Source organism: Elephantulus edwardii, unplaced genomic scaffold (assembly GCF_000299155.1).
Source record: "Elephantulus edwardii isolate Elephantulus edwardi_28Jun2011 unplaced genomic scaffold, EleEdw1.0 scaffold00002, whole genome shotgun sequence".
In the NCBI taxonomy this organism is placed as follows: Eukaryota; Metazoa; Chordata; class Mammalia; order Macroscelidea; family Macroscelididae; genus Elephantulus; species Elephantulus edwardii.
This window is the reverse complement of record NW_006399752.1, coordinates 15,546,228-15,558,963: the sequence shown is the minus strand read 5'-3', so window position 1 is coordinate 15,558,963 and position 12,736 is coordinate 15,546,228. Positions and strand designations below refer to the sequence as shown.

Genomic DNA, 12,736 nt, shown 5'->3' with positions numbered 1-12,736 from the left:
AAAAAATCATATACACACATACATAATAGTGAATAAGTAGTTGGGTTACCAACCCAAAGGTGGTGGCTGTTGTCATATGCTGTCAAGTTGTCTGTGACTCATAGCAACCCTATGTACAACAGCCCTAAAGCCTGTTCTATCCTGTACCAATCTCACCGCCTCTGACACACCCACCCTACTACCCCAGTCACTAAATTAATCCACTTCATAGAGGGTCTTCCTCTTCTGCACTGTCCCTCCACCCTCCCAAACATGACATCCTTCTCCAAGGACTGGTCCCTCCTTGCAACATATCAAAAGTATGTCAGATGAAGCTTCAGAATCCTTGCCTCCAGGGAAAAACCTAGTTTAACCCTCTCCAGGACAAACCTGTTCATTCTCTTAGCAGTCCATTGTACATTCAATACTCTTCTTCAGCATCACAGCTCAAAGGCATCAATTCTCCTTCTAGCATCCCTAGTCATTGTCCAGCTCTCTGATGCATAGCAAGTGATTGCAAAGACCATGGCCGGTATCAGGCGCAACTTAGTCTCCAGTGTTACATTATGCTTTTCAGTACTTTGAAGAGGTCTCAAACACCAGACTTTCCCACCACAATACATCTTTTAATTTCCTGGCTCCTGGTGCCAAGAGTGTTGATTGTGGAGCCAAACAAACCAAAGCTGTTAACAATCTCAATCTCTTCACCATCTATCATGATGCTGCCAATGGCCCACTGCTGAGAATCTTTGTTTTCTTGATATTGAACCTCAATTTCCTATTGAAGGCTGCAGTCCTTGACTTTCTGCAGCAAGCACTTCAGGTCCTCCTGTGTTTCAGCAAGCAGGGTTGTGTCATCTTCATAACGAAGACTATTGATGAATCTTCCTCCAATCCTGATGCCACATTTCTCCTTATATAGTCCAGCCTCCCAGATAATCTGTTCTGCATATAGATTAAAAAGGTCTGTAGATGGGACACATCCCTGGTGTATACCCTTCCATGTAGTGTTTCCTTGCTCTGTTCTGATGTCTGCCTCCTAGTCCAAGTATAAGCCAAAGCATTGGGAAGAAAACAAGATATTAGAGCTGAACAGAAGATTTCAAAAGACAGCATAGGAAGACAAAGTATTATAATGAAATATGCAAGGAGCTGGAGTCAGAAAATCAAAAGGGCCAAACTTGCTCAGCATTTCTTAAACTCAAGGAACTGAAGAACAAATTCAAACCTCTAGTTACAATAGTTAAGGATGCTTTGGGAAGAATATTAAATGATCCGGGAAGTATTAAAAGAAGATGGAAAGAGTGTTCAGAGTCATTATACCAAAAGGAATTGTCAGACAAAGAAGAATGTGATGAAACAACATACAAGCAAGAGCCTGTAGTGATGAAGGAAGAAGTTCAAGCTGCCCTGAAAGAACTGGCAAAACACAAAGCCCCAGGAATTGACAGCATACCAATTGACCTATTTCAACAAACAGATGCTGCCCTAGACGTGCTTACCAAGTTGTGCCAAGAAATCTGGAGGACAGCCCCTTGGCCAACTGAATGAAAGAGATCTATATTTGTCCCCGTTTCAAAGAAAGGTGATCCAACAGAGTGTGGAAATTATTAAACAATGTCATTGATATCACACGCAAGCAAGAGTCTGCTGAGATATCCAAAAACAACTGGAACAGCACATCAACAGAGAACTACCAGAAGTCCAGGCTGGGTTTAGAAGGGGACGTGGATATTGTAGCTAATGTTAGAGGTATTTTGGCTGAAAGCAGGGAGTACCAGAGCAATGTCTGTGTGGTTTTTTTAAACCCAAAGGTAGGTAGTTTGAATCTACCAGCTATCTCCGTGGGAGAAAGATGGGCAATCTCCTCCCCTGGGATTTATTGCCTCTGAATACCTACTGAATGGTCAGCTATGAGTCAGTTCCAACTCCACAGCACATAACAATAATAAATAATACATAAATGTCATATTATTATTGTTAGATGTCATTGAATCAGTTCCAACTCATAGCCACCATATGTACAACTAAACAAAACTCTGCTGTAGGTAGATAGGTAGATAGATGATAGATAGATAGATAGATAGATAGATAGATAGATAGATAGATAGATAGATAGATATAGATTCTTTTTATAAAATAACTTGATGAATCAGTAAGTACATAAATATTAATAATATGGCATATATGTATTATTTAATATTGTAACTTTATTGTACCACTGGAAACAAAGGAAAAATATTTAAGAGATATCTTAAGTAGATGTAATATGAATGATTTATATCTTCTTAATGTTTTCTGTCGTATAGCCCTAGTGTACAAGTTGCCGTACCATGGTCACTTGTGGTTGCTGTGAGGCTGAACACTGTGACACTGATGTGTCAAATGTGTTAATTGTTGGCTACCCAATGCGGACAGAGAGTGGGGTGGAGCTCCCTGATTAAACATGCTTGGAAGGAGGAGTGGCATCCACTTCCATAATAGCTTGCCTCTGGAAACCCTATGAACCTGGAGAGAGGATGAAAGGCACCCAAGTGTTGAGGACTCTCCTTCACAGGGTCGCTATGAGTCTCCTGCAACTGCATGGCACTTAACAACAATGTTTTCTGCAAATCCTATTTTCATTCAATTGGCATATATTGTTATTCTAATCACAAGAATTAAGAGTAAGAAACTGAAATGGATATTTATGGGGTAGCCAAACAGGTTAAAAAACGTAAGGATTGCTTCTAAATGTTAAAGAAATAAAAACTTTTGTTTCAGAGATGTTCAAATATGAGGCATGTTTTTCAGACCAAGTGGTAATGGTAAGAGCTACAATAATACATTTGTCATGTGTCTGGCACTACTGTTACTGCTTCACTGACTTATCACATATGATCTGCACATCAGCCTTCTGGGGTAGGATAATCATCATTACTTGCATTTTTTTCAGCACAAGCTAATCATTTCCCTTATATTGATTTTTGTATCACTCTTCATCCTAAAGATGGTTAACCCCTAAGACTTAGGTATTTGCTTGCTTTTTAAGATTAAATTGTAATCATCTCAACATTTGAAAATTTATAATAAAATATACTTCTTATCTTTAAAAAAACAGAGGCTGAAATGTCTAATACACAGCAGCATATGGTTTATAGAAGTTAATATCCTTAAAAAAAATGAAAAAAGAACAGTTAATATCCAAAACTGATTGAAAATAATTAAATACTTGATTACACTCAACAAAAGCTCTGAAACACTCTGTAGAAGTGATCAACACAATAAAAGCAATAAGAAACTAAAATGTAATTTTTTTCCATTGTATTTGAATGTATGTCCGTATCTACTAAATCAATTATGAACGTCAAATAGGGCTTAGAGAAACTGTGGACTATACAAAGATCTTACTGTAACGGCATGCCATGTAATAAGGCTCAATCTTAACTACTGACAATATGCAGAGACAGTACTACTGTAGATAAACATTAGCACTATTTGGAACCCATAAAATGACTATTATTAAACCATCATGGCTTTTTGTAAGTCCCACCATTTTTCCAGAAAGCCAAGTCTGTTCCTGAAGTGTAAGGAAACTTTGCCCATTGAGCCTGGTGCTTTCAACTGTGTAGAGTGTGGTCCAATAGAGGTAGCCACCAACTGAATCCACCACCATGTCATTCACCAACTGCTTGACATGAGTTACAATGTCTGCATGTCCTGTCAACACAGACTGTCTCTGTATCTGCAAAATATAATTCATGTGATTAATTCTTTTCAACTACATTATTTATGCATACTTCTTATGTAGAGCAGGCTGCTAAATTTGTACATTTATTCTATCAATCACAGATGTAGCCTTGGTGACATAGTACCTCATATATTAGACTACCAAGTGAAAGGTCAACAGTTCAAATGCAGCAGCCATTCTGGGGGCGGGGGTGGAAAGGAGGCAGTCTCCTCCCAGAAAGATTTGCAGACTCAGAAACTTGACGAGGGGTTCTATTAGTCAGAATTGACTCAATGATAGTGAGTTTGGGGGGGTTGGTTTATGTACTAGCCTTGGTGGCACAGTGGTTTAGAGCTTGCAACTATCTGTTGTTGTTATTGTTGAGCACCATTAAGTAAGAACTGACCCATAGCTGACACTGGCGAGTTTTCAGAGGCATTAAATCGCAGCGGAGGAGATTGCCCATCTATCTTCCTTCCGTGCTGCTAAGAGGCTGGTAATTCAAACTCACCTGTGGCTCTTTTGGGGAAAAATGTATCCTTTTGCTTCTATAAAAACTAGGAACCCTGTGGGGCAGTTCTACTCTGGCCCATAGGTGTAAATGGTCCATACAGTGCATTGGAATCATAGCGACAGCAATATGTTTGGGCCTTATTTTTATACTTGCCAAGTATCCCACTAAAACATGGAGAAATAACAACAACAACAAAACCCCTCACCATTCTACTCTGTGGCCTTGGATGCTGACATCTGTGGACTGATCAGCTGAGATCCCTGGTTCTCTGGCTTCCTGTGGGGATTGGCCAATGGGAACATGGGCAGAGGAAGAGTTGGCAGGAGAAAAGAGGGGTTGGAGTATGGATTCATTTAGCTCTTTTCTTTTCAAACTATTAATTGTGACAGTAACTGGTTTTCTATACCTAAAGTCATAACATATGTTAGTTACTCCCCTACAGCAATAGCCGTTGCCATGTTCTTCATCTTCTCCGCTTTGCGCCATCATGTCTGGTAATAGATATATACTTACCAGCCCTGGGGGTGCTTCCTATCCTTTGTTGGTTTTTCTTTGTCCTCCCCACAGTTTTGAAAATAGTTCCTGCACTGCATGTTGTTGTTGCTTTAAGGTGCCATCGGGTCGAAGGTGACTCCTAACAACCCTATGAACAGTGGCTCTGAAACCCATCCTGTCCTGTGCCATCCCCACACTTCCTGACACACTAGACCCTATTGCAGCAGTCACCGTGGCAATGCACCTGGTTGAAGGTCTTTCTCTCCTTTTCCGACCCTTCACCCTTTAAGTCTTTAATTGTGATTTTGGAACGTAGCATCTTCCTATTAAGACCCCAATTCACAGGTGAGCATGTTTAATGCCATTAAAATATTAGTGGATTCATACATAAATGCTTAATAAATTATACAAAAGTGTGGGAAAACACCATGAAAACAATAAGCAAGTCACTGAAGAGGGTGAGCATTGTCTTAAACTATTGAGAATTCTGAGTTTTAACTTACCACATACGTCTTTCCAGCCCAGTAAAGATAGTGGCCCAGCCACTCAAAAGCTAATGTCCCCGCTCCTGCTATGTTGGGTATGAGAGAATTCTCCAAGACATCTGTCCCGTTTAACAGCCACACATAAACGTCTCCTTTCATGTCGCTGTAGTAGAGGCGGTTATTATACCAATCCATGTCTCAAAATGAAGTGAATTATTAAGAAGTTACTTCTCACATGTGCCAACATAAACACAAGTCAACAGTCACATATGGGCTTCAATATATATTAAAGTATATATTGTATATATATTTATTAAAAATGTAGGGAGTATTAATCTTAACCTCTTGGGAAGGACATGTAAAAGGAATTTATATTCACTGAGCAATTTCACTATATCAAACACTATTTCAGGCACTTTGCATAGCTCACATAATTCTTACAATAATGTTCTGCAATGGGAATTATTCAAATTTTTGAGATAGCAAACACAAGACTTGAGATTATCTTATCTGCCCAAGGCCTCACAGCTGGAAATGAGGGCACCTCAGATTCAAGACAGCTTAAAGCAGTGTTTTTACCATTATTATCACACTCCTCCTATGACCCCCTATGTAATTCAGAAATGCTGCTGTACTTTTAATTGCAGAGCAAATAAATGAAACAGAGAATTACAGATGTCTATTCATTCAAGAATATTGCTATTCTACCAACAAATATATTTTTTCCATTATGATATCATTTAGGCAAAATAAACATTCATTGCACAATAATCTTTGTCAACAATTATTTCTTACAACTTATTTAGTATTTTATGAGTAGTTCCTTGCTCCAGTATTAGTGCAAACTGAGGAGTTAACTGCTTGAGTGTAATCATGTTAGTGGAACTTGATAGACTATTACTATGAAACAACAACGATAGATTGAAATAGATAAGAAGTCTATGTCAATGTTTTCTTGAAGAGGAGAAAGTCAGTTAATAAGGTCAAATTTTGTGAAATGATAAATAGCATTTTCACTTGAGAAATTTTTTCTTCTTATCTATGTAGTCAATACTTATATATAGTTAGTCAATATGTTTTCCTATTTCCTATTGACCCAATAACAAACACATTCAGTTCTTTTTGATTTATTGAATGTGTTGAGATTCCTATGAAGCCTGCCATCCATGTGAACAAGAGTCTTGCTGCTTACCTGACACGTTTCCTATCTCAGAAGATAAGAATTCTCCTGGGCCAAAGCTATTTAAAGGCTTACTCCAAAGCCCATCTTCTCTCACAGCCATGATAAATGGTGGTTCTATAGCTAGTTTTAAAAGAGATATTAAAAAAAAAACAATATAGCAAGTATATCCTTTCAGGTATACATTCTATACGCTAAGATTGTTTTGTATAATAAACGAATATAGACAATTTTAAAATATCGTAGAAGGAAAAAATATTCCATTGAATCTGCTTAATAGAATTATCCATCATATAGCCATACTCTCTAACTTTTATGTAAATATTTGATCATGAACGTGAAGAGAAATGTCTTATTTTGCTTCTGTGGTTATAGTCATAGGATGATTTTTTTTTCTTCTTTATGTTGCTCACTACTAATTGCCGTGATCCCATTCAGAGCGTTCAGCGCCTTCGTGATTTCAACAGCAGAATAAATGGTAGTTATTCTTTCTTTCCTTTTATTTGAGAGAATGGAATTCAGCATAATTCACAGCCCCTCAACTTCTCTCACAAAGAGCTTCAGAATTCAAGAAGTGCCATTTCTTGGTAAGCCACATGAGGGAGGAACTTCATGAAGAAAATGATACTGAGTCTACAATAGCATCTTGGAAAGATTTAAATGCTTGATTGTTGTTATTGTTGTTGGTTGCCTTTGAGTCGAGCACAACTCACAGCAACCCTATGCAGAAAAGGCCCGAAGCCTCTCTACAATTATTGACATTTATCAAAGTTCATAGAGTTTCTGGAGGCACGTTGTTTAGAAAGTGGATGCCACTCCTGCCTCCAAAAATGCTTGATTAGAAATGTAAATTAAATGTCAATGACCTTTCCTCCTCCCTCTCTCCCACAATTCCTTTTTTAAAAAAAATTTTTTTCTTCCTTTTTTATTCTTGGAACTCTGATAGCATAGTCTATAGAGAGTGGCACTGCTAACCTCACAGTGACACATTTCTGATGCTTCAAATCCACTATCAGGACTTTGGGAGAAAGATGGACACTCTCCTCCAGTGCAGTTTACAACCTCAGAAACCTGCTGAAGGGTCAGCTAAGAATTGGTTTCAACTCAATGGTAATGAGTTTGTTTGTTCATTTGTTTCAAATATCAGAACGTGGTATTTATAGGGTGAGGGCCAGTTCTTTCACGAGTGAATAGTCAGTTCTGCTTCCTATTCTATCTTAACCTGGAAACTCTATTGAAATGTGTCTACCACAGGTGACCTTGCTGGTGGTATAACCTCCAGTATCACAACACCACACAGCAAGCTGGTGGAGATCATGAGGATGGCACAGCATAGGGCCAGATTGTCAGTGTGTTGTTTATAGTGTTGCTCAAAGGCATCTGCCAACAACGATACTGGAAAATAAATACATGTTGAAGATGTCAGTGCACCCCCATACTGATTTTTAAAAAAAATTGAGCTTCAAGTTTTAAAGGTCACATGAGGTAAGCTGCCTTTTGTCAGAAAAACTCCTCAAATCAAGACCTTTTTCTCACCTGGCACCAGGGTAGTACCCACTGAGGGCTCTGACCAGGGACCCGGTCCCTTGTGAGAACTTGCTCTCACAGCAAAGCTGTATTTTGTAGCACTCTGCAGCTCCTGCACATTAAGCATAGTCCCACTTATGTTAGAGAAAAACCGAGTGACTTCAGGGACATCTTGGGTTGACACTTTCACCTCATAGGTCCAGTTCTGCCAGGCAGAAGGGCCTAATTAAGAGAACGAAACGATATTGCTAAGATGACATCAATAGGGGCAAGCAAAGAATTGTCAATAAATTAATTTATAGCCGGGGAGCTCTGGTGGCCTAGTGGCAAGAAGCTGCACTGCAATCCCAGAGGTACGCGGTTCAAGTCCACCAGATGCTCTGCTGGGGAAGGAGGGACAATCTCCTCCTGTACCTGTCAGATCTGATTTGACGGCACACATACACACACACACACACACACAATAAAAATTTAAAAAAATAATTTATAGCCTCTTGATGATTAAGTAGCAATAACTGTTACTGCACTGCTCATAGGAGTTAGTTTCACAACATAGTTTGACAGCCTAGGACAGTGGCTATCCATCCCATACTACAAAAAATACTGTTTTTCAAATAGGAGGCCACTATTTTCCATCCAAACTGCTACACAGAATGGCCAGAGGCCTTCTCTGTAAAATCCATTAGCTATAACGAGGCTGTGAGCAAACAGGTGCTTAATGACAAGTTCCTAAGTCTAAACCCCAATGTTGAGCTAGCGCCTCCCTCCAAGAAAATGGAATGATCCAAAAAAAGAAGCTGCTTCTTGATTTTCAACTGTTTTAAATTGCTGTAACTAACTTAGGCTTAAAGCAAAGAGCCAATGTTTATTGAATACTTACTATTTTCTAGGCCAGGGATCAGTCAATGTGGCCCACAATCCAAATCCAGTCTGCTCCCTGTTTTGTCAAGTTGTGTTGAAGTTCATTTGCTTACATCCGGTCTATGACTGCTTTCAGACTTTTGGTGGAGTTGATCAGTTGTGATAGAGCCCATATGGCCCCAAAATAAAAATATTATCTGCCGCCTTTTTGACAGAAAATGTTTGCCAACTCCTAGCTATTGCTTTTTATGTTCTATACATGGATTTCATTTAATCTCTTTGAAAAATATACCTAAATATACGATCCATATTCCCATTTTCAAGTTATAGAAACTGAGTCAGAATGTGGTTAAGGAACTTGCCCCGGGGTCATTCTGCTAAAAAATTTCAAGAATAGATTTTTTGATCCACTTGGACTGACTCCAGAACCCACATGCTCACCTTGCAAACATACTGCCTCTCTAGACTGGCTTTCGTTTAAATAAGTCTAGATAATGGCTCAGTCTCATGCATATTACAGTGCATTCAAACTCTAAACCTACTGTCCTATCCCCTTGGCTAATATGGTCAACTCTGTTTCCAGTGCCCAGATTTGAACTATTCTATTGGAATACATATGAAATCTTGACATTTTCCTAATGCAAAAGTAATTAAATGCAGAATTAGGAACCACTTCTAGTTGATGACTGAGTAATTGCATGTGAATTCTTGGAAGTGAATCACAATGTTAAGCAGCTGAAACTTTGTTCTCCTTTAAGGGAGTGCTGGTGGCCTAGTGGTAAGAAGCTGTACTGCAGTCCCAAAAGCACAGGGTTCAAATCTTCCAGCTGCTCTAAGGGAGAAAGATGGGCAATTTCCTCCCATCTGATTAAATACCTCTGAAACCTGCTAGAGTGTCAGCTATGGGTCGGTTCTGATTAGAAGACATACAACAACGGGTAACCACCACCACCACACCCCACCACACCCTGTGGGTAGCGTGAGGGAGTACTCACTGGCTCCTATGGCAAGGACAGGAGGCCTCCACTGAACAAGGGCCTGGTGGGAACCAAACAGCACTGAGAGCTGCTGAGGGCGGCCTGGCAGAGGGTGCAGCTGTGTGGATGAGCCAAAGATGACCAAGTTATCAAACCCAAATTCTTCTATGTGACTCAGGTCACAGCCCACAATGAACTCGTTAAAAGACTGGGAATCCTGTTGGAAAACAGCCTTGCCATCCGTGACCAGAAAGTCGGTGTTTTCACAAGCAAAGCTCTTCACGTCAGCAAAGGAGACATGAGGTAAGACAACATGGGAAGCAGAGCCATCCAGAAATGTTGACATGAAGGTGTGGGCGGTGTTGTTGAAGTAAATAATGCGCTTGGACTGTGGCTTCACAACAAGGTCCTTTAATGTACAACTCTCCACAATGTGCACTGCTTCTGAGTCCTGGCCAGATGGCACTGGGAGATGGACTCTATAAATGCCGTCTCTCAGGAGATAAAAGATGTATCTGACAGAAGAACAAAAGAAGCCTGGGGTGATTCAGTGCATGAGTAACCTCCTCATCTAACAGTTTTATCCTGTTGTGTGATAAGAACCACTTTTCTCTAGAGTAACCTGGGTCAGATTTCCTAAGGGGCAAAGGTAAAGGTAATTACTTTATTAATTAGATCTCCCTGGTTGTTGATGTTAAAAAGAACTTGGACAAATTTCACCATAACTTGTCAATCTTAGTGTCTTAATTATGTTTTAAATATTTTTTTAAGAAATCATAGAATTTCAGGACAGAAAGGACATATATAGATTTTCTACGGATGTCTACTCTTAAAGAAAAGCATATCACATAAAAATCATGTGACTAAACACGTTAATTATTATAAAGTAAGTTTCTCCAAAATATTCAATCCTCAAGTCTAATTCAATCTATTGTTCCATGTCTTGAGAATGGTGAAATAGAAAAAAGCATTTAAACAATACTTTTCTTAAACAGCATGGCCTACTTTAGTGATTTTTTTTTCATTACTGCAACTAAGTGAAGTTATAGGGCTACCATTGTACAAACCTTGAAGAAAGGTACACTTCAGGTGGTTAAAGTGGGACCACAGAGCACCAGGTGAAAGGGCCAGTGGAAGTATTGATGAAACACACCTAGCATGATGTCAGACCTCCTAGTGAAGGTGCAGTTGGGTTTTTAATCATGAAAAAGAAAACACACACTACCAAAATATTTTCTTGATAATTCAAGTCTACCCAAGTCTGCAAATGGAATGCTAACAAAAGTAAGAAACCTATTAATTTGAACATTGTTGTTATTGATTGCCTTCGAGTCGAGCACAACTCATCACGAGCCCATGAACAAAAGGCCTGAAGCCCCTCTACAACTATCGACATTTATCAATGTTCCTAGAGTTTCCAGCGGTATGCTGTTAAGGAAGTGGATACCAATATTAATATCCTTTTCCTTAGTTCTCAATTTTAGCAACCCCATGTATCTGTACCACTTCAAATCCATGGTCTCTAACTTCTTTTCACAACTGTCACGTTATATTACTTTCCCTTGTTGAGGTCTACTCTTGTTTCCCTTAATGATTCCAAATGTTTATTAATATTCTCAAGACTCTTGTGCTTGAATAATATCCTAAGATGGCAACTCCATTTTGAGATAATAACCTTAGTTTTTCCTCTTAAGGAAAGCCCGAGGAGTTATCTTGACTTTAGCTTCCAACTTTTGTTTCAGAAATTCAAAATTGCAAAGAAAATGTGAAGGACTCTCATAGTAGATAAAGGGACCTAGGTTCCAGATTGCTATCCTTGTACTGAAGTAGCTAGGAGGGCAGGCCTTTCCTTCTTCTTTTCACTTCTTGGAAGGAAAGAGAAATAGAGAAGGGAGTTGAGGAGAACTATGGTGTGGAAGAGATGAGGATGGGGAGAAGAAAATGGATGGGAGTAGAAAGGAAGAGGTTCATGCTAAGTGCACACCAAGGAGTGATCAGCTCAATGATGGGGGTGGGGGAGTATATATATATATATATATGAAAATCTTTCTGAATACTAGGAAAATAAACTATTGTCTCAAACCTCAAGAAGTATTATTTACAAAGCTTACTATAAGATGTGGGCTTATTTATCTTTTTTTACAAAACCTGTCTCATCATCATATAAGGAAGTGATTAGAAGACTGACTCTGGAACACGTGTCAAATTTCAGCTCCATTACATAATTACTATGAGCTTTGGAGCAACTACTAAGTCTCTTTAGGCTTCCTTTATTCTTTGGACAATCCAGAGGATGGCAAGGTTCAGATCTATTGTGTGTAGGGTCACTATGAGTCATAGTTCATTCAATGGCACCAAACAACCACAAAAAATAAAATAAAATTGGGATAATACAAGTACCTACCTCACAGGATTGAACAAGAATTAAACAGATTGTTGGAAGTAAAACAGTTAGAAGCACACATGTAGTTCTCAACTAATATTAATCATTATCTTCTCTAGTCATATTTCAAGATCCAACCACAAATCAATTTATCCTAATGGAAAAAAAGAGCCACTGAAAGACCCTACTGAGATATCATTAAATAACTGATTTATAGGATGAAGTTCATTGTCTTAAAATGAATCTTTTTATGTAGCCAGTAAAGTTAAACTTCAGAGAATCCAAGACTTGTCGAATAAAATCCAGATAGGCCAAAGGACTTGCCCTGCAAGACAGGGTTGACTTTTTATTTTTTGGGTTTTTTTTTTAAATATTGTCAGCGACAGTGAGACTGGCTCTGGATAGGGCAGAGTTCAGTGCTATTGTACATTGGGTCACTATGAGTTGCAGGCAGCTCTATAGCATGTAACAATAAGAAGAACTCAGCAATTCACTCAAGTTTAAGAGATTGTTGTTGTTGTTGTTATGTGCCATCGAGTCACCTGAGACTCATAGCGACCCTGTGTAAAACAGCCCTAAACTCCGCTCTCTCCTATGCCAATCGCACTGTCTCTGACACTCCCATC

At 39.0% G+C, this 12,736-nt stretch overlaps 1 protein-coding gene across 1 annotated transcript in view; it reads right to left on the bottom strand.

Moving 5' to 3' along the window:
- The window catches only part of ROS1 (c-ros oncogene 1 , receptor tyrosine kinase), a 169,246-nt gene that overhangs the window by 110,934 nt on the left and 45,576 nt on the right, over positions 1–12,736 (bottom strand). Inside the window, 5 exon segments of the mRNA XM_006879005.1 lie at positions 3,512–3,703; positions 5,201–5,379; positions 6,375–6,485; positions 7,899–8,137; positions 9,730–10,242. Of these exon segments, the coding sequence (XP_006879067.1) occupies positions 3,512–3,703; positions 5,201–5,379; positions 6,375–6,485; positions 7,899–8,137; positions 9,730–10,242 (1,234 nt within the window).